Genomic DNA, 25,398 nt, shown 5'->3' with positions numbered 1-25,398 from the left:
CAACAAAAATACCAAATCAGTTCATTTACGTTGCTGTCCATGGCAACAAAAATGGAGGTTTTTTTTTACGTGCATCATGACAGATTAAACCTTGTAACTGGAAAATATAAAGTGCATGCAGCTGTAAAAGATATCATTGCTTTGGCTATGATTTGTGAGAAGTTAAAAAGACTTTTAAAAGACTTTTAATACAATTCAAAGACTTTCAAAGACCTAAAAGTATTTTGTTCAAATTCAAAGACTATCAAGGAATTTAAAGACCGCTACGAACCCTGTGATATGAATCCAATTTTGGCCTAATAACACCTCTAACTTGTAAAACAGCTCATAACACAACTATGACATATTCTTTTGATTCCGAGGGGTAGAGGGACGTGGCAGAGTTGTAAAGCACCCACCTGATTTACAGTCATTTTTATGGTGAGGTTTTGGGGGGCATTGGGCTATTTCTCGTTCCAGCCAGTGCATCATAACTGGAATATCAAAGGCCATGGTATGTGCTATCCTGTCTGTGGGATGATGCATCTAAAATATCCCTTGCTATTAATGGAAAAATGTAGCGGTTGACATCCAACAGCCGATGATTAATAAATCAATGTGCTCTAGTGGTGTCATTAGACACATCACAAACCCAATTGGAATGTTGGGCTGGCTATGTTGAGTCAGCAGTCATTACAAATATAATGCATCCAATAATGCGGATGTGGATGCGGAGTGGAGCGGATAATTTCATCATGCTCATATACCTCTAAGGTTTCGAGCATGTTCGTCCCGGATCCGGTCTTTGGCTATCCAGTGACGGGACCCGGGGTGGACATGTTCAAAACCTTAGTGGTATATGAGCATGATAAAATTATCCACTCCGCATCCAATAAATTGGCACATGTCGGCATGCTGGTGTGCAGGAATTTCAGCAAGGTCCTAATTCGCTAAACTCTTGTAACTTTGCGATCTCGCAGTGCAGTGCTAAAAGACTTGCAAAGAGGATGCTTTGTTGTCTAGCAGAGCCTAAGAGAGCTTTGTGAATTAGGCCCCAGGGCCCGGTAATTACACACAGTTGCACATTATGTGTGGTGTACGTCTGACGTAAGTGTTACGAGTGCTTTATGTTACTGGGCCCTGTTCTCGTATGGTGTACGTCTGACGTAAGTGTTACGAGTGCTTTCTGTTACTGGGCCCTGTTCTCGTATGGTGTACGTCTGACGTAAGTGTTACGAGTGCTTTATGTTACTGGGCCCTGTTCTCGTATGGTGTACGTCTGACGTAAGTGTTACGAGTGCTTTCTGTTACTGGGCCCTGTTCTCGTATGGTGTACGTCTGACGTAAGTGTTACGAGTGCTTTCTGTTACTGGGCCCTGTTCTCGTATGGTGTACGTCTGACGTAAGTGTTACGAGTGCTTTATGTTACTGGGCCCTGTTCTCGTATGGTGTACGTCTGACGTAAGTGTTACGAGTGCTTTCTGTTACTGGGCCCTGTTCTCGTATGGTGTACGTCTGACGTAAGTGTTACGAGTGCTTTCTGTTACTGGGCCCTGTTCTCGTATGGTGTACGTCTGACGTAAGTGTTACGAGTGCTTTATTTTACCGGGCCCTGTTCTCGTATGGTGTACGTCTGACGTAAGTGTTACGAGTGCTTTCTGTTACCGGGCCCTGTTCTCGTATGGTGTACGTCTGACGTAAGTGTTACGAGTGCTTTGTGTTACCGGGCCCTGTTCTCGTATGGTGTACGTCTGACGTAAGTGTTACGAGTGCTTTCTGTTACAGGGCCTTGTTCTCGTATGGTGTACGTCTGACGTAAGTGTTACGAGTGCTTTGTGTTACCGGGCCCTGTTCTCGTATGGTGTACGTCTGACGTAAGTGTTACGAGTGCTTTCTGTTACTGGGCCCTGTTCTCGTATGGTGTACGTCTGACGTAAGTGTTACGAGTGCTTTGTGTTACCGGGCCCTGTTCTCGTATGGTGTACGTCTGACGTAAGTGTTACGAGTGCTTTGTGTTACCGGACCCTGTTCTCGTATGGTGTACGTCTGACGTAAGTGTTACGAGTGCTTTGTGTTACTGGGCCCAGGATTCTATTTGACTAAAACGTGATCAATACACTCCATGTTGGAGGTAAAAAGTCCAAATCAGGATCACTTCTTCATTAAATTCTGTAAACTATCCAGGCTGTTGGTAGCATGTCTGGTAGTAAAATATGTGGCAACAGACTACCAAATGGTGAATAACCTGTTGCTTTACATAACAGGAGTGTATGACAAAAAGTGAGTGGCAAATGGAATAACACATAATAATTTTGTCATCAGTTGTCTATAACATGGAATGATGTTTGTTTTGTTTTTGTTTTGAGATATTTTATTGATAAAAAAAGAATCAAAAGGATTGCACAACAGGCTGAGCCTATATAAGTGCTCTCCTAAACAAGATGGACATCAGACAATATTCATAATCATATATATAAAACATAATAACAATGTCCAATGGCATAAAATATTTAACATAATTAATATTTTTAATATATAGTAATAAAAGGTAGAGAGTAGATAGAAAAGAAATGGGATAGTCAAGAAAAAGTATGATAGTAATGATCCTATTGTTGGAGCTAACCTTATATGGGGCAGTAAGATCAGAATAATAAGTTAGTTCAACTCGAATCTCTTACTTTCAGCTATATATTTATGTCCTGCGCTAAAAATTAAATTGATGTCTCCATAGTTTTTTATGGGCGAGACGTAGCCCAGTGTAAAAGCACTGGATTGGTGTGTAGTCGGTCTGGGATCGATCCCCGTCTGTGGGCCCATTGAGCTATTTCGAGCTCCATCCAATGCACCACGACTGGTACATCAAAGGCTGTGGTATGGGATGGTGCATATAAAAGATCCCTTGCCGCTAATTGAAAAGAGTAGCACATGAAGTGGCAACAGTGGGTTTCCTCTCTCAATATCTGTGTGGTTCTTAACCATATGTCCGACACCATATAACCATAAATAAAATGTGTTGAGTGCATCGTTAAATAAAACATTTCCTTCTTTCTTCCATAGTTTTTATCGTAGAAAGTTCTTGTCTTCTGATGTATTAAGTGGCTTGAAAATTCAATCCTATAAATTTGCTGATCAGTGGTCACAGCTATTGTGTTTATATACATATATACGAAAACAACAATATATACTTTGGATATTTTAGTTGATTAACTAAATATGAAATATGTTTGGTTTTGAGTCTGAGGTTTTTTTACCTAAAGAAAACAAATATTAAGGTTAAAATCAACAAAATCATATTCAATATTGGTAAATATAAAAATAGTGTCCCCAACTGGAATATAAAGTGATTTTAATAATACAATGTGTCTCAATGTCTTCATCACGCTATATTTAATAAATATAATATTATACTGGTTTTTTGTTTGTTGTTGTTGTTGTTTTGTATTGCTTCTAGAGCTGTTCCTCAAGTTACTCCAGAATTTATTGAAAACCTGGGGCCAAATTCATAAAAGGCATCTAACTCAGTTGTTTGCTAGATGTTAGCAAGCTTCTAAATGCCTAAAGTACTGTCGGAAATAGAATAAAAATGATTTTCGTCAATTATTTCTTTCATATTAAACTGACAAGTAAATATTTTGAAAATATATATTTAATGATAGTCTACCTGTAATTTAGCATTTACTTGTTTGGGCTCTCATTGATGTACAAGGTGGTGTTTACTCTTGAAATTAAAAGAAAGACGTCGGTAAACAGGTGATTTGTGACCTTTATTGGAACAGACTATAACACATTTTGATCAACATGTGTCAACTTCATTTACCCGTAAACAAACGTTTATTTAAAACTGCAAGTTAAGTGATTATTTTGAATTACAGCATAAATTATTAATTATGACCAGCATATTTAGTGAGTATAAATTCAATATATGTACATTAGAAATTTACACAATCTTGTAACCACTTAAAGGTGCTATATTAGGGCCAATAGTTATATGTGAGCGCATGTGTGTGATAAAGATTCGCCAATAAAAATTTATTTTTATTAGTAGATAAAATTATTTCCTATAATCACCTATGGGTATACATTTAAAGGTGTAGTCTTTACATATTAAAGCAAAATTTAATAAAAACAAATATTTGCAATAGCTGTCATTATGCAACTTTGAGATAACACCTTTAATACCGGTCTGTAAATACTAATAATAGTCTGGTCCAATAAAGTGCACAAAATCACCTGTTTACTGACACGTTTCTTTTAATTTCAAGAGTAAACACCACCTTGTACATCAATGAGAGTCCAAACAAGTAAATGTTAAATTAGGTATACTATCATTAAATTGAAGTTTACCAAATATTTACTTGTCTGTTTATTATGTAAGAAATAATCGATGAAAATCAGTTTTATTCTATTTCCGACACTATTTTAGTTCATTGCTACAGAGCAGGATCCGTATTCATAAACGTACTTAAGTCAATGTATACTACTCAAAAGAATTTAAGGGTCAAAAATTTATAACCAAATACGTTTCAGAGTGTATTAGATTGATGATGTAAACTACACCAAAAATTTAATTTATTGTTCCATATTTACAAAAAACCACAAATAAACGTCACTGTATACAAGAAAGTCACATGACATGCTGTCAAAGTTGAAGGTTGTCAAACATGGATTTTACACATTAGAACATTCGTTTAATAGTGTGAATCCACCCCTGGCGCGAATACACTCGACACATCGTTGCCTCATGCTGTTGATCAGACGTCTGAAGAACTCTTGGGGAATGGCCTGCCACTCTGCCATAAGAAGTTGACCCAGATCATGAAGGTTGGCCGGAGGGGCATGGTTATCCCGAACTCTCCTGCCTAATTCGTCCCAGGCGTGCTCTATTGGGGCCAAGTCAGGCGAATATGCTGGCCAATCCATCCTGGCGATACCTTGTTGTCTGAGAAAGTCCGTTACCACCCTGGCACGGTGGGGTCTGGCATTGTCATCCTGCAGAACTGCTCCGCCGCCAATCTGCTTAAGGCCTGGGAGAACCAACGGCCGGATAATCTCATTCAGATAGCGGATTCCATTCAGATTGCCATCCACCACATAGAGGGGGGTCCTGTGGTGGATAGAGATGCCGCCCCACACCATGACGCTGCCACCACCGAACCGGTGATGTTGTCTAATGTTAACGTCAGCGAAGCGCTCCCCAGGACGTCTGTAGACACGAACCCGACTGTCGTTGAACTGGAGACTAAACCTGGACTCATCAGTGAACATCACTCGACCCTACTGAACACGTTGCCACCGCAGATGAAGTGTGCACCAGTGACGTCTGGCCGTTCTGTGACGTGGTAGGAGTGGTGGTCGAACAGCCTGGCGACGGCAGCTTAGATTATTGGCTCTCAGACGATTGCGTATGGTTTGATCAGACACTGGAGTTCCAGTCGCAGTCCGCAGATTGTCACATAATCGGCGTGCAGTGGTTGTGCGTTGATGTAGAGCCATATTGGTGATGTAGCGGTCCTCTCTATTTGTAGAGCTTCGGTGTCTTCCCGAACGTGGACGATTTCAAACAGAATTTGTTGCTTGGTACCGTTGCCACAGTCGGCCAACGACACTCTGACTGACACCAAGTCTCAGAGCAACATTTCTTTGCGTATAGCAATCCTGAAGCCAAGCAATAGCCCTTCCTCGATCTTCGATAGTCAATTGACGTCGTACCATTGTCGAATTTGGAGTGTGCACCGTACACGAACGCAAGCTCCAATTATACGGAAATTCAGCATTGGGAACATGGAATACACATGCAAAGCGTGCAAATGAAGCGCTTTGTGAAAAAGTAAGTTATGGGCACTTAGCAGACCTTTTGCTTTCGCCCTAATTTACGTGCAAATGTAAGCATGTTTTCGCCATTAGAACTAGTTGACAGTGTCAATGACAGTGGATTTTAATTCATTTATGGGTTGCTTAGACCCACTTTCGTCAAAATGGAACGATACCATGCGTGACATTATGGTCTAGCTAATATAATTGACATTCAGAAAATAATGTCGAAAATATCGTCTGACCCTTACATTCTTTTGAGTAGTAATTCATAAAAGCATGTGAAACATGCTGCTCCATAGTTGTCTGATGAAAGCATATTGGCACACGTCCAATCCTTGACAACACCATGTCAGTTTCTTTACTCACATGTCCATTTCAAATGTAATTTTGGTAATTTTTTGATAGGATAATAGTTACATCTTTATTGAACATTCTATATGAGTTGTGAGTTAAATATAGCAACAAAAAACCCAGAAAGCCTAATTATTCTCAAACTGAAAAATTATTTTTGGTGCAAAAGTATGAGGAATTTAAAGATACACTCTACGTCCCCCATAAAGATTGCAATATCAATAGAAGAAAAAAAGATGCATGGAAAACGAATGAATGTTTAACGACAACTCAGCAACATGGAAAACGATTGACATGTCACATAAGGCGCGCGCTTCCCAGAGGTTTCGAGAAGCATCGATGATTTGAAACAAAAACTTTCAAAATTAAAATCGGAATCCCGCGAACACGTTTTAGAGAAGAAAAATGCGAGGAAACAGACCGATGGAGGGAAAACACCCCAGGACCCTAGTGATGCTCATGAAAAGATAATTGACTTATGTAAGGATACCCCAAGCTTTAAAGGTAGGGTCAACTCAAACAAGAGCCTTATGTGTTGGAAAGATGCATACCCGGACCACCAACACATACTGACGCTTTAACAAATGAAAAACGCGTAATTTTAGAGCTAATAAAAAAACATGATTATTCCTGCTAACTGGGGACAGCCATTTTGTTTCGTTTTTGTGACGTTTTAGTTTAGGGCGAAGTGATGTCAGCTCTGTCCATCTCCTCTATACACACTGTAAACAAACGCTCTAATTTACGACAAGGCACTTCGCTTTCATCAACCTGACTTGTAAAACAACATAAATGACTTGATTGTATAATAAACTATTCAACTAAATATATTTCAATTTGCATCAGTAGAACAAAATGAAGTTATAGTATTTTTCTTTTTTTAAAAATCAAAAGAAAAAATGCTTATTATTAGGCCTATTGCCTAGTATTAGTAGGATACATTTGAGCAAAAACGACCACTCACAATACCCATGTGATACTTTTCTTTTCTTTGGGTTGACGTAATTGGTCAGTTTTGTGATTTTAGATGGGAAAGTCTACTTAAGCAAGGGTTTTACAGAATTACTTACAGTAATAATGCAGGGCGGCTGGTAATGTCCATTACGAATAGAGGGGTATCCGTGCAGTTACAACAATACCCTGTGATCTTAATAAGAGGAATGTCATTTTAGTGTGTCTAAACACTGTGTCTGGAGACCGTCTAAATATACACCTGCCAATCAGGAACCACAGGCACAGGCCACAGAAAGAAAAGACCAATTAACCAAGAAAACGCTCCGATTATTATTTCAGTACATGGGTTAATTTATGTACTAAACATAATACAGTTATTTCAACACTTTGACAATGGTGATTTATTTTGTATTGAAAAAGAATATATAACTGTTACTGGTTTACTGGGATGGCTATTATTACAGAATATTGCGATGCATCCGCAAAAATCAGGTATGTTTTGTTTCTTCAGGTCGAAAACTAATTCCTGACGTGACATGTTAGGTATTACGTAACCACCAGCTCGCCAGAGGGCGTATTAACTAGGATGGTACAAAATAGCTGCGCCCGTTATATATAATAGCTGTTACATTTAACCGTTTTATTAATTAACTATAATATTATACTTGTTGATATTAAGCAATAATGTGCATTATATATTGTTGAATATGCATACCAGGCCAAATGCCTTAATTGTCCCCTCCTTTGAGGGATTAGACGAGACAGAATCTGGTGCAAAAAAAATATGTTCCATATCAATAACTATTACACAAGTAGCAGGTGAGTACATTAAAATATAAATTAATAGAAATTATACATATAATAATTATATATATATAAGTACACGGGGGTGGGGTGGGGGGTAGATGTAGCTTGTCGCAAGGAGGTCAGTATTCAAATTGAGCATACAAACTTACTCCTTGAGCAACAAAAATTAAAACTTGAAATTGAACTGTTGAAACAAAAGATCAAACAGAATGAAATTAAAACCATTGAAGACAATACTATTTAATCAAATTGTAATAATTTTCAAAACACACACAAACACTGTAATTGTATAATAATTTAAAACATACATGTTTGTTTATCCTTTGATGGTTTGTTGTTTATATAATCAGCATATGCCAATTAAACAGACAATTACTGTTTAATAGGTTCTGACTGCACGACGTAACACAAACAAGTGACTTAGCAGCTTGCTAGTGACTTAGAGGTACTCACGATCGACTCTAGACTTAGCAAGCAACTTTGAAGCTTGCTACCATTAGAAGGGTTTTATGAATAACACTATAACAAACTGGAGTTGGAAGCCAGGCTCCGTATTCATAAACATACTTAAGTCAATGTATGATACTTATCTATGTACTTTAAGTATGTATTTAAGTATCATACATTGACTTAAGTACATTTATGAATACGGAGCCAGGGGCCTAATTCACAAAGGTCGCTTAGGCTCTGCTAGACAACAAAGTATCCTGTTTGCAAGTCTTTTAGCATTGCACTGCGAGATCGCAAAGTTGCGAGAGTTTAGTGAATTAGGCCCCAGTTTAGCAACTAACTAGGCTTAGCAATTTTTTATGAATTTGGTCCCGGTTATATGTAATATATCAAGGTCATGTTGACAGCCTGTCCTTTATATTCACCCTGGTTGGTTGGTTCGTTATGTTTTTAACATGCTCCTATACCACTAATGTTTCGAGCATGTCCACCCTGGGTTCGACCTCTGGGGCAGAAATTACTTAGGATAATTTTGAATTTACGCCAATGGGGGTAGAGGGATTTTACTATTATATTTTTGAAGCGTCATTTCTAATAATATAAAATTTAATAAATAAAATAAAAAAAAAATAAAAAAAAATTATACTTTTTGATCACATTTTTGATCGGGCTTTTCTAAACTTAAAACATATATACTATCAGAATTCTCCAAGTTAGCCCTAAGACCCTGGTTGGGGACAGGTCTTATTGTAACAGGGTTTCTGTGAATAATAAAAATATTTTTAATAAAATTATTTCTTTTTAATAATTATATTTATATCATCTAACTACATGTTTATTGTTTTAATTTCTATGCTCATGCAGTGTTCGAGATTATTAACGGTATCCCGATATCCCGGGGATACCAGAATTTAATTTTGGATACCAGACTTCAAGAACCCAGTATCCCACCGGGATACCATATAATACTAAATTCTCAGGTGGGATACCAGATTTTGAAATGTTAGTATCCAACTGGGATACTGCCCCAAAATTTTAATCTTGAACACTGCTTATGCACAGAAACCAGTAGACCACAAAGTATTAAAATATACAATTTTAATATCATCCCGCGACAGCAGGTTTCCTCTCAAAATCTGTGTGGTCCTTAACCATATGTCTGACGCTATATAACCATAAATAAAATGTATTGAGGGCGTCGTTAAATAAATCATTTCATTCTTTCTTTCTCGACACTTGAGAGCTGGGGTTTCAAAAGTGTACAGGTTTGGATAGATCAATACCGCACTTTTGTCAATGGGAAAAACAACCAAAGCGTGGTACTAATATAATTCACATAACTAAACTGAACAATATTTGGAATTTTATATACAATGTATGTGGTAACAGCAGGTAGATGTTTGAGTTACGCTTTGAAATATATGATTAGGAATACAATAAAAATGTTAATGAGCAATAATATAGCTAAAATATACTCTTCAAAAAAAGTAGGGGAACCTGAAATATTAATGTTAAATCAAATATTAGACCGAACATATATTTTGACCACAGACTTCCAAGTAAAGAGACTAGCCTCAGTGGCGTCATGGTTAAATGTTTGATTTAATGACACACTCAACACATTTTATTTATGGTTATATGGCGTCAGATATATGGTTAAGGACCACACAGATTTTGAGAGGAAACCCGCTGTCGCCACTACATGGGCTACTCTTTCCAATTAGCAGCAAGGGATCTTTTATTTGCACTTCCCACAGGCAGGATAGCACAAACCATGGCCTTTGTTGAACCAGTTATGGATCACTGGTTGGTGCAAGTGGTTTACACCTGCCCATTGAGCCTTGCGGAGCACTCACTCAGGGTCTGATGTCGGTATCTGGATTAAAAATCCCATGCCTCAACTGGGATCCGAACCCAGTACCTACCAGCCTGTAGACCGATGGCCTAACCACGACACCAGCGAGGCCGGTAGGATATATTCTGATGCAGAAATTGTATTGCACTGCATGGAGTAATTAATGTAGTGTGTAATGTTATAGGTTATACATGATCTCTGATATTCAATCGAAATGTTAATAGGCATTCGTTATTGCTTACTCTTTCCTTGTCACTATACAATCAAACTTATCGATTTGTGTGAGGCAGGTGGAATTTGGTAATTCATAATTGACAATATTTGTTAATTACATGTTCCTTGTACTTCAGTGTAATTCTTCAATTCCATATCGTAAGTAAATATTTTCTTTAGTCCAGGGCTTCAAGGTGTGTATTTAAAAGGGAGGGGCCATTGTTCGATGTATATGAGGGCCTGAACTTGGGGCCTCGAGGTGTGTATTTAGAAAGGAGGAGAGGCCATTGTTCAATGTATTTGAGGGCCTGAACTTGGGGCCTCGAGGTGTGTATTTAGAAAGGAGGAGAGGCCATTGTTCGATGTATATGAGGGCCTGAACTTGGGGCCTCGAGGTGTGTATTTAGAAGGGAGGAGAGGCTATTGTCAGTTCGATGTCTTAGAGGGCCTGAACTTGAGGCCTCAAGGTGTGTATTTAGAAGGGAGTAGAGGCTATTGTCAGTTCGATGTCTTCGAGGGCCTGGACTTGGGGCCTCAAGGTGTGTATTTAAAAGGTAAGAGGGGTCATTGTCTGTTCAATATATACTGAGTCAAATAAAATTCACAACCGTTTCATCTTGGCTAATTAGCAAATATGACAGAAGAACGTGTTAAATAAGGTATTTTTTTAATTGTATGATGTCCAAAGAAAGAATAGGAATAAATGCGGAGTCAAAAATCTGTTTGATATGCCAGCAGCATTCGTCAAAACCACAAACAGTCAAGCAGGGTCGTATGATGAAATCGCAGGCTCAGTAGTGCGTATGCCCTCCATGTGTACCCACAATGGGATATGGCGCCATTGTTCCACTAATGAGGCACCAAGTTCCTGCAAAGTCTGTGGAGGGTTCCTGAAAGTGCACAGGCATCTTCCCGGCACATCCCAGACATGCTTGATGGGATTCAGGTTGGGCCAGCACCTGGTCGTGGTATGCAGCAACGTTGAGGTTGCCATGGATGACAAGAAGTCGAGAACGGCCATTTCCACAGAAAGCACTCCAAACCATTACACTTCCACCTCCGAATCTGTCAACTTCACTGACACAACACTGAGCATGATGCTTACCACGTCATCTCCAAACCCGGCAAATCACTAAACACAACTCTTCAAGTCCATCGCAAGTGGCGTTGTGCCCACAGTTGATTTTGTCGTCGATGAAATTGGGTCAAAATGGTTCCAACATATGGGTGCCGTGCGTGGAGGCGAGCAGTTTGCAGCCAATTTCAGATCGTTTGTGCCCGAGATCTATTACACCCGTCACTCAACGGCCGCAAATAATCGTTGTCTAACTAGATGAATCTCAAGTGATGGATGAGGTAACTAGCTTGTACCATATGCCCCCATTACCATGCCTTCATGATGTCACCATGGTCACAAAGAAAGAAGTTTTACAATTTAATTTTAGTGGGTACATTTCACCTTGCTTTGTAGTCCTAATCAGACGTAGAAAATGTGTGTGTTTTTGCAATTTATTGGAATTTATTGGGACCACCTTGGAGTACTGGCTTCGATTAGCCTATACGGAGAAACATGTCGGAAATACTAATTCATCTGACATTACAGACGCAGATAGGCATACAAGGAGACAGTGCTGCGTAACCCCTCCTCGAAATTTGAAGTGCCCCGGAATTTTTTTTTTTAGCAGGTGAATACAATGCATTTATTGGGGTTTTTTTTGTGGAGAACGTAATATATTGCTCAGCTTGATAATTACCCTGTAGATAATATATATGTTGGTGAATTTTGGCATGAGCTTGGCCATGATTTTATATTGAGAGATACCCATACGTGGGGAAGGCACCCACACTGTCTTTTCGTCATGTATATAATAATAACAGATAAATACATTTGTATATATTTGACAGGTAATTTGGGGTAGGGTTACTTTTCAAGATTTACACAGGGCCTGCAGAATGTATTTGAAAATGGGGTCGGGGGTTGGGCGAATGTCTGTGGATCAAAATACATGTATTTGTGGGCCCAGGAATGTTCCCCCAGAACATTTAGAATTTTAGGTGTTCAAATGCATTTAATGCTAAGCGCACACTGGCCCGACAAGACAGTCTTGTCGGCGATAACGCCAACTCGATAGTCTTGTTGGGTTGGTGTGCACTAGCAGCGAACTAAATTGTTGTCACTAATCACTTGTTTTGGGCCGATTAAAATAGTGTGCACTGAGAAAAGACTCGATTGTCGGCTGTATTCTTTGTCTGCGCTGCATTTCAGTCGGATGCGATCGTCGACGCTATGCTCACCAATCACTGCACAACATCGGATCATGTGATATCAGTCAAGATGGCGGCTTGGTTCAATTCCGAAACAGAGAGCGAACTAATTGAACTGTGGAGGCAGAAGCCTCAGTTGTACAATACAACACACCCTGATTACCTGAGACCACACACACACACGCGTTGCTACTACTGATTTCGATACACTGATTGAATGTTTTATGCCAGAGAAGGGCATGACCCGCATGGGCAGGCAGGTCCACACACACACACACAGTTTTGACAAGGACGTCCCCCTCCCATAAAAAAATTTCCTTTTGATCATTTTTTGTTTTTCACCACTAAAGAAAAAAAAGCGTGGCTACTTTTAATTGACATTTTTCATGCAAGTTTTACATGGTACCATTTGTGAACCTGTCAACGTACCTTTTGTATGAAATATTTCCTTGTTACCACTCCTGTTCAATGAACAGGAAAGGAAGTACACCTAAAAAAACATATGACGTTTTTGGTCAGACACATGTCAACAGTTCTGAGACGCATGACGTAAGTGAATACGTCATTGAGGCCATGAACAATTAAATGTTGGGGTTTTTATGCAATATCCACAAACTAGCCCTATTTGTCAGTTTCTACCACCGATTTCGATACACCATTTGAATGTTTTATGCCAGAGAAGGGCATGACCCGTATGGGCAAGCAGGTCCATACACGGGGGGAGGGGGGGGGGGGAGTGTGCACAGGCACTTTACACAGATTAGTATACATTAATAAAAAAAATAAAAATAATCGGTAAACTTGATAAATTTCTGCAATATTTTGCTCATACTCACTTCATATATAACAAATTTATTGCCACTTAACATGTATTTACATATACCAAAAATTTCGATCCCTACTATATAAAAATGTATCTTTTATACAGTAGGGATAGACATTTTTGGTGTATGTAAATACATGTTAAGTGGCAATAAATTTGTCATGTTTGAAGAGAGTATAAGCAAAATATTGTGGAAATGTATGAAATTTACCGATATACGCCATATTTTGAATTTTAAATTAAATACAGTTAATGATGACTATAACAAATATAATAAAACTATTTGGCACTCGAGATAAAACAGAGGAAGATGACATTGACATTTATGTCAAACATTTGGGTAGAAAGTTAAAACAGATTGCTGACACTTCTCACAGCACAAAATGAAATAGATCAGGTGGTGTTTAGGGCCAACATAGGTATGTTGGGAGCAAATACCGGAGGACATCCTAGTAGTAACATACAGGTCTCAGAAGGACAACTGCCAGTACCACAAGGTTTCACCCCAGTTCAGAATATCTCGGCAGGATGTGGTCATAACCGCGACTCTAGCCATTGTCCTAACTGTGGATTTAAAAAAAATACACAGCCTTATGGCTCTACTGGACAGACCTCGTTTACAGCTATGCTCGACGAGGAGTATTGAAGTGATTAATGTGATTTTATTGGGATTGTTCATCAAAGTTCACGAATTGAATGCTATTTCTTTTTATAATGAACACAGTGTATAGTCATTTTAAAAATAAATATACATGACTGCACACATAAAGTTAATTTGCTTTCAGTTACGACCGAAACACAAAATAATTGTATGTTATATATTTCACCATGATACGTTTGGAATTAAATAGTTTGTTTTAAATGTGTTGCTTCGAGTGTTATTATATACTTACCTTCATGTATGTGTCTTTTAAGACATCATAGATTGCTTGACAAACTTCAGGAACAAACTGCCCAATTGTCATCGCTCCAACTTGAAACAGATATGAAAGGCACTTATATGTCCCTAGAAATAAATATACATGTATTATATATCAACCAAATTAAAGGAGAGGACAATTAAGGCATTTGGCCTGGTATGCATATTCAACGATATATAATGCACATTATTGCTTAATATCAACAAGTATAATGGTATAGTTAATTAATAAAATGGTTAAATGTGATGGCTATTATATATAACGGGCGCAGCCATTTTGTACCATCCCAGTGAATACGCCCTCTGGCGAGCTGGTGGTTACATAATACCTAACGTGTCACGTCAGGAATTAGTCTTCGAATTGAAGAAACAAAACATATCTGATTTTTGTGAATGCATCGCAGTGTTCTGTAATAATACTCATCCCAGTAAGCCAACAACAATTATATATTATTTTTCAATACAAAATAAACTACCATTGTCAAAGTGTTGAAATAACTGTATTATGGTTTACATAAATTAATCCATGTACTGAAATAATAATCGGAGTGTTTTCTTGGTTAATTGGTATTTTCTTTCCGTGGCCTATACCTGTGGTTCCTGATTGGCAGGTACATTTAGATGGTCCCCAGACACTGTCTAGACACACTAAAAAGACGTGCTTCTTTTATTAAGATCACAGGGTATTGTGTGGTAACCGCATGGATACCCCTCCAATCGCAATGCGCATTATCAGCCGCCTGCTTTATTACTGTAAGTAATTCTGTAAAACCCTTGATTAAGTAGACTTTCCCATCTAAAATCACAAAACTGACCAATTACGTCATCCCAAAGAAAAGAAAAGTATCACTTTGGTATCTTGAGTGGTCGTTTTTGCTCGAACGTACCCTACCAATAGACCTAATAATATGCAATATGCAATTCGTTCTATTGATGCAAATTGAAATATATTTAGTTAAATAGTTTATTATACTATCAAGTCATTTATGTTGTTTTACAAATCAGGTTAATGAAAGCGAAGCGCCTTGTCGTAAATTAATGCGTTTGTTTACACTGTACTTAAGAGGAGATGGACGGAGCTGACGTCACTTCGCACTAAGCTATACTACCGGTCGTCACAAAAACGAAACAAAATGGCTGCCCCCAGTTAGCAGGAATAATCATGTTTTTTTATTAACTCTAAAATTACGCATTTTTCATTTGTTAAAGTGTCAGTATGTCTTGGTGGTCCGGGTATGCATCTTTCCAACACATAAGGCTCTTGTTTGAGTTGACCCTACCTTTAATATAGCCTAATGCTGATGTAAAATTAGTGCAATGATTCTTCACCTCGACAATACTTTCATGGTAAATGTTGGCATAAACAAAAATATATATGGATAATTTTCTATAGTTTAAAACTAATAACATTCTTTATTGTGAGTTTATTTCATAGATAATTTAGAATATGGGAAGAGATTGTAATAGACAGGGTTGTATTTATGGGGTGTTTAGGCTACATGTCAAGCCCGTATGCATGATTTTTAATGGGTGGGTGCGAATTGCTCGTGATGGGACCAATCAACATAAAAATAACCCCTCAAAACAACAACGATTACGTAACGTTATTTAAATTTAATAGAGAAAAGTGGACCTTTAGTAATTGGGGGGGGGGTGCGTACACACCCGTCGCACCCCCACCCCCCTGCGTACGGGTCTGCATGTTATGTACAGTTTTTGGAAATATTATGTGGCCTACATTGTTCGCTCATGGCAACCGTCATCTCCCAACACAATCCTCTGAAAACCCTGTTAAATCGTCCCTTCACAATACACAGCACTCAAAAACCGAAGGGTCACAGCAAGTCGTTTTCCTGGGCTAATAGCTTTTCTGTAGTTTGTGTCGGACCTCTCTGTTATTGGGGAGATAGAATTTACTAAGCATTAAAAAATGTCAAGGGGCATTCTAAAAACGTTAGTATACGTTAGTAACGCTGGGATCTCATGGTGTTTTAACCCAGGTATTAAGTGTCTTATATGCTCCTTCTTCTTCCCTCATTAAAATGCGTGGCCGCACCCACACTTTCCTTTTCGTCTGTTTGTCGACGACGCCGCCTCCGTACCACCAGCATAGCAAGAAGTGAAAGCAGAAGCAAAAGTAGCTTTCTTGCAAATCGCACCATTTTGAACAACACAAAAGTATTTCCACCCCAATTTTATTGAGCTTCGACAATCGCGTCGGCTTGGTGTGCGCTGAAAAAACGTTGGCGTTATCGCCGACAAGACCGTCTTGTCGGGCCGGTATGCGCTTAGCATAAAGCCTTCTGAACAGTGTAACATGGAAAAGTGGGTAGTGTGCCATGACCTCTTGCTATAGACGTCCTTTTTAACACTGACCGGCCTTGGTGGCATCGTGGTAGGCCATCGGTCTACAGGCTGGTAGGTACTGGGTTCGGATCCCAGTCGAGGCATGGGATTTTTAATCCAGATACCGACTCCAAACCGAGTGAGTGCTCTGCAAGGCTCAATGGGTATGTGTAAACCACTTGCACCGACCAGTGATCCATAACTGGTTCAACAAAGGCCATGGTTTGTGCTGTCCTGCCTGTGGGAAGCGCAAATAAAAGATCCCTTGCTGCTAATCGGAAAGAGTAGCCCATGTAGTGGCGACAGTGGGTTTCCTCTCAAAGTCTGTATGGTCCTTAACCATATGTCTGACACCATATAACCGTAAATAAAATGTGTTGAGTGCGTCATTAAATAAACCATTTCTTTCTTTTTTTTAACACTGCTAACTCCGTCAATACAGGAGGTGTCCTTTTTAAATGTTGCAACTGATAAAGTAATGTAATGGAAAATATGAACTATTTAATATTTATTTTCTGTTTGTTTGTTGGGGTTTTTAAAATTATTTTATATTTACAGATTTATATTGTAACTTTATTACTAATGTTAGTGAAAGTGTTACTTTTTAAAACAATGTTCTAATTTACTTCCTGCTGAACTATATATGACCTGTAGGCGTAGCTTTCTTCAGCCATTCAGCAGTTGCTAAAATTTAGGTCAGACATGCCCGTGGTCTAACTATGGGATACACCACGGGTAAAATCAAAGGGACCGACACCAAAGCGTGGTACAAATCACAAAATATTTGACATCGAATAGCTGATGATAAATCAGTAAATGTGCTCTAGTAATGTTGTTAAACAAAAACACACTTTTAACTTTCTTATTGGGTAAAATATCCAACCGTTACCCCCCTTTTGTTAGGTTTAGGATTAGGGTTAGTTTTAGGGTTAGGGTTAATTTTAGGGTTAGAGTTTAGGGTTAGTGGGTTAGGGTTAAATTTAGGGTTAGATTTAGGGTTAGTTTTAGGTTTAGGGTTAGTGGGTTAGGGTTAGTTTTAGGGTTAGAGTTAGGGTTAGGAGTTAGGGTTATAAGTTAGAGTTAGGGCTATAGGGTTAGAGTTAGGCTTAGAGTTAGGGTTATAGAGTTAGGGTTATGCTTAGAGTTAGGATTATAGGGTTAATTTTTGGGTTAGGCTTAGGGTTATAGGGTTAGGCTTAGAGTTAGGGTTATAGGGTTAATTTTTGGGTTAGGCTTAGAGTTAGGGTTAGAGTTAGGGTTAGGCTTAGAGTTAGGGTTATAGGATTAGAGTTATGGTTAGGCTTAGAGTTAGGGTTAAAGGGTTAGTTTTTGGGTTAGGCTTAGAGTTAGGGTTATAGGATTAGAGTTAGGCTTAGAGTTAGGGTTATAGAGTTAGGGTTATAGGGTTCGAGTTAGGGTTATAGAGTTAGGGTTATAGGGTTAGAGTTAGGGTGATAGGGTTAGAGATAGGGTTAGAGTTAGGGTTATAGGGTTAGAGTTAGGGTTATAGGGTTAGAGTTAGGGTTATAGGATTAGAGTTAGGGTTATAGGATTAGAGTTAGGGTTATAGGGTTAGAGTTAGGGTTATAGGCTTAGAGTTAGGGTTATAAGGTTAGAGTTAGGGTTATAGGGTTAGAGTTAGGGTTAGGCTTAGAGTTAGGGTTATAGAGTTAGGTTATAGGCTTAGAGTTAGGGTTATAGGTTTTGAGTTAGGGTTATAGGCTTAGAGTTAGGCTTAGAGTTAGGGTTAGAGTTAGGGTTATAGGGTTAGTTTTTGGGTTAGGGTGAGGTTCCCTCTTTATACATACATGTATCAATATAATGGGGGGAAGTAACAGGCAGAAATCTTTCCTCTTTTTGCAGACTTGATGTGTAAGTTCATACGAAGTGACGGCGATAGACTACGCTGTTGATGATTTTGATCAAGGATTTCCTGTCCACCATGTCTGTAGCGGACTACTTCTCGATGTCCAGTCTATCTGGGTGCGTAAGTCGGTGTCGTCAGTCACGCAGATTAGTGCTCCTCATAGTGTATGTCACACTGTTGCTGGACAACATGCTTCTCACCACTGTTGGTAGGTATATTTCAGCTGGGTTCCGTTTTAAGACTCGATCTTAGCACTAAGATCACCTTAGAAAAAAAAAAAAAAAAAGTTGTTTTGTTTAACGACACCACTAGAGAACATTGATTAATTAATCATCAGCTGTTGGATGTCAAACATATGGTAATTCTGACATATTTCTTTAGAGGAAACCCGCTGCCACCACATAGGCTACTCTTTCTGATAAGCAGCAAAGGGTCTTTTATATGCACTTTCCCACAGACAGAACAGCACATATCACTGCCTTTGATATATCAGTCGTGGTGCACTGGTTGGAATTTTGTTTAACAACACTACTAGAGCACATTGATTAAAGCGACATATCCTAGTTTTTAAAAATGCATGTTCGTCTAAGAAGTAACGGTTAATGAGACAAGTTCTAGTTATTTTTAGACGGTATTTCCCTGTTTAAATATCACAGACTTTAGCTTCTCTCTGTTATAACCATATCCAAATGTGTTTGTAGCTTCAGGCTGAACTAAGGTCAGCACCGTTAATTAATCATTGGCTATTGGATGTCAAACATATGGTAATTCTGACACAGAGTCATCAGAGGAAACCCACTACATTTTTTCTAATGCAGCAAGAGCCCTTTTATATGCACCATCCCACAGACAGGATAGCACATACCATGGCCTTTGATATACCATTTTACAAGGAAGGAAATGTTTTATTTAACGACGCACTCAACACATTTTATTTACAGCAATATGGCGTCGGACATATGGTTAAGGGCCACACAGATATTGAGAGACGAAACCCACTGTCTACTCTTTTCAATAACAGCAAGGGATCTTTTATATTCACCATCCCACAGACAAGGTAGTACATTCCCCAATCTTTGTTATACCAGTTGTGGTGCACTGGTTGGATAAATAAAACATTTCCTTCCTTGTAAAACGGGGCCCAGGGTTGTAGTGTGATTGGGACCCTGGGGGTTTCAGCGGTGGATCCAGGGAACCAGGAGTTCCCGAATCCTCTAAATATATTCAAGGGTCCTTTTTTTTCTGGCTGAAAAAAGAACTCATTTGGTTGCCTTTTTTAAGAGTTGCAGGTCCATGTGCTTTTTTGCCTTAGTTTTCCTAAAAAAACACCTAACAAACAAGGGAACCACCCCTGGGTTCGAATATGAAACTAGTGGAAGGAAGGACATGTTTTATTTAACAACGCACTCAACACATTTCATTTAAGGTTATATGGCATCGGACATATGGTTAAGGACCACACAGATATTGAGAGAGGAAACCCGCTGTCGCCACTTCATGGGCTATTCTTTTCGAGTAGCAGAAAGGGATCTTTTATATGCACCATCCCACAGACAGGATAGCACATACCACGGTTTTTGATATATAATTCGTGGTGCACTGACTGAAATGACAAATAGCCCAATGGGCCCACTGACAGAGATCGATCCTAGACTGACCGTGCATCAGGCGAGTTCTTTACCACTGGGCTACATCCCCCCTCCCCCCCCCCCCCAACAGAAACTCCTAAAGTACAGTCGGAAATAGAATAAAAATGATTTTCGTCAATTATTTCTTACATATTAAACAGACAAGTAAATTTTATGTAAATATCTATTTAATTATTGTCTACCTAATTTAACATTTACTTGTTTTGGCTCTCATTGATGTACAGGTGGTGTTTACTCTTGAAATGAAAAGAAAGATGTCAGTAAACAGGTGATTTGTGCACTTTATTGGAAGAGACTATAACAAATTTTGGTCAATGTGTCAATTTCATTGCTGTTACAATATATGAGGGACTGTTTCTGATGACAGTTTACCCCTATTCCTCTCCAAAACAAATATTTGTAGACATTTATAAGTAACTTTTGAGCAAAACTGTCAAAAACCATTTTGAGTTTGTGATCTATTATACTGTTATTAAAGGTGCTATCTCAAAGTTGCATAATGACAGCTATTGCAAATCATGTTTTTATTAATTTTTGCTTTAACATTTAAAAACTACACCATTAATTATATGCCCATAAATGATTATAGGAAATAATTTTATCTACAAGTAGAAAATAAATTTTTATTGGAGAATCTTTATCACAAACAAATGCTCACATATAACTGTGATATAGCACCTTTAAGTGGTTGCAAGATTGTGTAAATTTCTAATGTACTTATATTGAATTTATATTCACTAAATATGCTGGTCATAATTAATAATTTATGCTGCAATTCAAAATAATCAGTTAATTTGCAGTTTTAAATTAAAAGTTTGTTTAAAGGAAGGGACAATTAAGGCATTTGGCCTGGTATGCATATTCAACAATATATAATGCACCATATTGCTTAATATCAACAAGTATAATTGTATAGTTAATTAATAAAATCAGTGAGTATGCCCTCTGGCGAGCTGGTGGTTACGTAATACTTAACGCGTAACGTCAGGAATGAGTCTTAGAACTAGAGAAACACAATCTACCTGGTTTTTGTGGGATGATAAATAGTCATATATTGCAATGTTCTGTAATAATACACATCCCAGTAAGCCAGCAATAAGTATATCCAGCACTATATATATTATTTTTCAATACAAAATAAAATACCATTGTCAAAGTGGCTACACAACTATGTGAAATAATTAACAATGTTTTGTCCATGCATTAACCTACGCACTGAAATGCTACACGGAGTGTTTTCTTAGTTAATTGGTCTATGCTGTTAGTTGCTTCTACCTGTGATTCCTGATTGGCAGGTGTGTATTTGATTGGTAACCAGACGGGCCAATTAATTGACGCTGTCTAGACACAAAAATACATACCGGTATTGTGGCATATTACCTGTCGCCCCTAAAATGGTAATAGACACAGTTTATTACTGTAAATAGTTCTGTAAAACTATTGATTAAGTAGACTTTTCCATCTAAAACCACAGAACTGACCAATTACATAGTCCCAAAGAAAAGAAAATTATCACTTGGTTATCGTAGGTTGTCGTTTTTGCTCCGAATGTAGCATATCAATAGGCCTAGTAGTGTACATTTTTCCTTTGGATTATTTAACAGAGAAAAATACTATAACCCCATTTTGTTCCGTTAATGCAACTTGAAATATATTTATGCTGTTTTACAAGTCAGGTTGATCAAAGAAAAGCGCCTTGTCGAAAATTACTGCTTTTGTTTACACTGTACATACAGGAGATGGTCAGGAGCTGACGTCACTTCGCCCCAAGCTATCCCACCGGACGTCACAAAAATGAAACAAAATGGCTGCCCCCCAGTTAGCAGGAATAATCATGGTTTTTTTATTAACTCTAAAATTACGAGTTTTTAATTTGCTAAAGTGTCAGTATGTGTTGGTGGTCTGGGTATGCATCTTTCCAACACATAAGGCTCTTGTTGGAGTAGACTCTACCTTTAAGGGTAAGTGAAATTGACACATATCATCAAAATGTGTTATAGTCTGTTCCAATAAAGGTCACACATCTCCTGTTTACAAACATCTTAATTTTAATTTCAAGAGTAAACACCACCTTGAACATCAGTGAGAGCCCAAACAAGAAAATGCTAAATTAGGTAGAGTATCATGAAATAGGTACTTACAAAATATTTACTTGTCAGTTTAATATGAAAGAAATAATTGACGAAAATAATTTTTATTTTATTTCCGACACTACTATAGTACATATACTATAGTTACATATATATTCTTATTATATAACGTTTGGGGATACCTGTGTTCGGTGGGCCCATTAGGCTATTTTTCGATCTAGCCAGTGCACCACAATTGGTATATCAAAGATTGTGGTATATGCTATACTGTCTGTGGGATGACAATTGGTATATCAAAGGTTGTGGTATATGCTATACTGTGTGAAAGGTTGTGGTATATGCTATACTGTGTGTGGGATGACAATTGGTATATCAAAGGTTGTGGTATATGCTATACTGTCTGTGGGATGACAGTTGGTATATCAAAGGTTGTGGTATATGCTATACTGTCTGTGGGATGACAGTTGGTATATCAAAGGTTGTGGTATATGCTATACTGTCTGTGGGATGACAGTTGGTATATCAAAGGTTGTGGTATATGCTATACTGTCTGTGGGATGACAGTTGGTATATCAAAGGTTGTGGTATATGCTATACTGTCTGTGGGATGACAGTTGGTATATCAAAGGTTGTGGTATATGCTATACTGTCTGTGGGATGACAGTTGGTATATCAAAGGTTGTGGTATATGCTATATTGTCTGTGGGATGACAGTTGGTATATCAAAGGTTGTGGTATATGCTATATTGTCTGTGGGATGACAGTTGGTATATCAAAGGTTGTGGTATATGCTATACTGTCTGTGGGATGACAGTTGGTATATCAAAGGTTGTGGTATATGCTATACTGTGTGTGGGATGACAGTTGGTATATCAAAGGTTGTGGTATATGCTATACTGTCTGTGGGATGACAGTTGGTATATCAAAGGTTGTGGTATATGCTATACTGTCTGTGGGATGACAATTGGTATATCAAAGGTTGTGGTATATGCTATACTGTGTGTGGGATGACAATTGGTATATCAAAGGTTGTGGTATATGCTATACTGTGTGTGGGATGACAATTGGTATATCAAAGGTTGTGGTATATGCTATACTGTGTGTGGGATGACAATTGGTATATCAAAGGTTGTGGTATATGCTATACTGTGTGAAAGGTTGTGGTATATGCTATACTGTGTGTGGGATGACAATTGGTATATCAAAGGTTGTGGTATATGCTATACTGTGTGTGGGATGACAATTGGTATATCAAAGGTTGTGGTATATGCTATACTGTCTGTGGGATGACAGTTGGTATATCAAAGGTTGTGGTATATGCTATACTGTCTGTGGGATGACAATTGGTATATCAAAGGTTGTGGTATATGCTATACTGTCTGTGGGATGACAATTGGTATATCAAAGGTTGTGGTATATGCTATACTGTCTGTGGGATGACAATTGGTATATCAAAGGTTGTGGTATATGCTATACTGTCTGTGGGATGACAATTGGTATATCAAAGGTTGTGGTATATGCTATACTGTCTGCTATGGGATGACAGTTGGTATATCAAAGGTTGTGGTATATGCTATACTGTCTGTGGGATGACAATTGGTATATCAAAGGTTGTGGTATATGCTATACTGTCTGTGGGATGACAGTTGGTATATCAAAGGTTGTGGTATATGCTATACTGTCTGTGGGATGACAATTGGTATATCAAAGGTTGTGGTATATGCTATACTGTCTGTGGGATGACAGTTGGTATATCAAAGGTTGTGGTATATGCTATACTGTCTGTGGGATGACAATTGGTATATCAAAGGTTGTGGTGGGATATGCTATATCAAAGGTTGTGGTATATGCTATACTGTCTGTGGGATGACAGTTGGTATATCAAAGGTTGTGGTATATGCTATACTGTGTGTGGGATGACAGTTGGTATATCAAAGGTTGTGGTATATGCTATACTGTGTGTGGGATGACAGTTGGTATATCAAAGGTTGTGGTATATGCTATACTGTGTGGGATGACAGTTGGTATATCAAAGGTTGTGGTATATGCTATACTGTGTGTGGGATGACAGTTGGTATATCAAAGGTTGTGGTATATGCTATACTGTGTGTGAGATGACAGTTGGTATATCAAAGGTTGTGGTATATGCTATACTGTCTGTGGGATGACAATTGGTATATCAAAGGTTGTGGTATATGCTATACTGTCTGTGGGATGGTGCATATAAAATAATCCCTTGTTAGAATTATGCCAAATGTGTGACATCTAATAGCCCATGATTCAATGTGCTCTAGTGGTGTCATTAAACAAAACAAACTTTAAGGTGGGTAGTTTAGTGGACAAATTCTGAGCAGATGGATGGAGGGAAGGAGTAATTGTCATTATAGGTAGTAATAAATCAAATAACTTCCAGCTGGGTCAAAGTTCATTGTGCACCAAAACACGTTCGATAGAGAAGTTAACACTACAAGTCCTGTGATTGGTTATAAATGTGAGAGTGTGATGGTTTAAAAAAAAATATTAGTTTCATCTGAGCTAAAAATGTATGCAATTTTGTTTCAACTAGTACCACGGTGTCAAGTAGCCTTGTGCTTAAAACATGTACGGGTTACCTGTAAAAAAAAGTACTCAAAATTTAAAAAAAGTTTTGTTTTAAAATTTTGTTTTGTTTAATGACACCACTAGAGCACTTTGATTTATTAATCATTGGCTATTGGATGTCAAACATATGGTAATTTTGTACAGTCACATAAATGAATCCTGCTACATTTTTTCATTAGCAGCAAGGGATCTTTTATATGCATCATCCCACAGACAGGATAGCACATACCACGGCTTTTGATATACCAGTCGTGGTGCACTGGCTGGAACGAGAAATAGTCCAATGGGCCCACCGACGGGGATTGATCCCAGACCGACCGTGCGAGTGCTCTACCACTGGGCTACATCCTGCCCCTACTAAAACTTGATGTGAAACTAGTAGGGGTGTTGTACTGAAAATAAGCCGTGAAAGGTA

At 38.3% G+C, this 25,398-nt stretch overlaps 1 protein-coding gene across 5 annotated transcripts in view; it reads left to right on the top strand.

Moving 5' to 3' along the window:
- Window positions 1-7,816: 7,816 nt before the first annotated feature.
- The window catches only part of LOC121385416 (synaptic vesicular amine transporter-like), a 46,737-nt gene continuing 29,155 nt past the window's right edge, over window positions 7,817-25,398 (top strand). Inside the window, exons 1-2 of one of the 5 annotated variants that reach the window (XM_041516088.1) lie at window positions 7,817-7,917; window positions 18,640-18,851. In XM_041516088.1, the coding sequence (XP_041372022.1) occupies window positions 18,689-18,851 (163 nt within the window). In that variant the 5' untranslated portion in view covers window positions 7,817-7,917; window positions 18,640-18,688. Of the gene's footprint in view, window positions 7,918-10,479; window positions 10,583-10,701; window positions 10,978-18,639; window positions 18,852-25,240; window positions 25,396-25,398 lie in introns of those variants that run through there. The other 4 variants (XM_041516089.1, XM_041516086.1, XM_041516087.1 and 1 more) reach the window with 4 other exon arrangements.

The sequence above is a fragment of the Gigantopelta aegis genome, chromosome 11 (assembly GCF_016097555.1).
Source record: "Gigantopelta aegis isolate Gae_Host chromosome 11, Gae_host_genome, whole genome shotgun sequence".
Classification (NCBI taxonomy): domain Eukaryota; kingdom Metazoa; phylum Mollusca; class Gastropoda; order Neomphalida; family Peltospiridae; genus Gigantopelta; species Gigantopelta aegis.
This window is presented reverse-complemented; position numbering and strand designations above follow the sequence as displayed.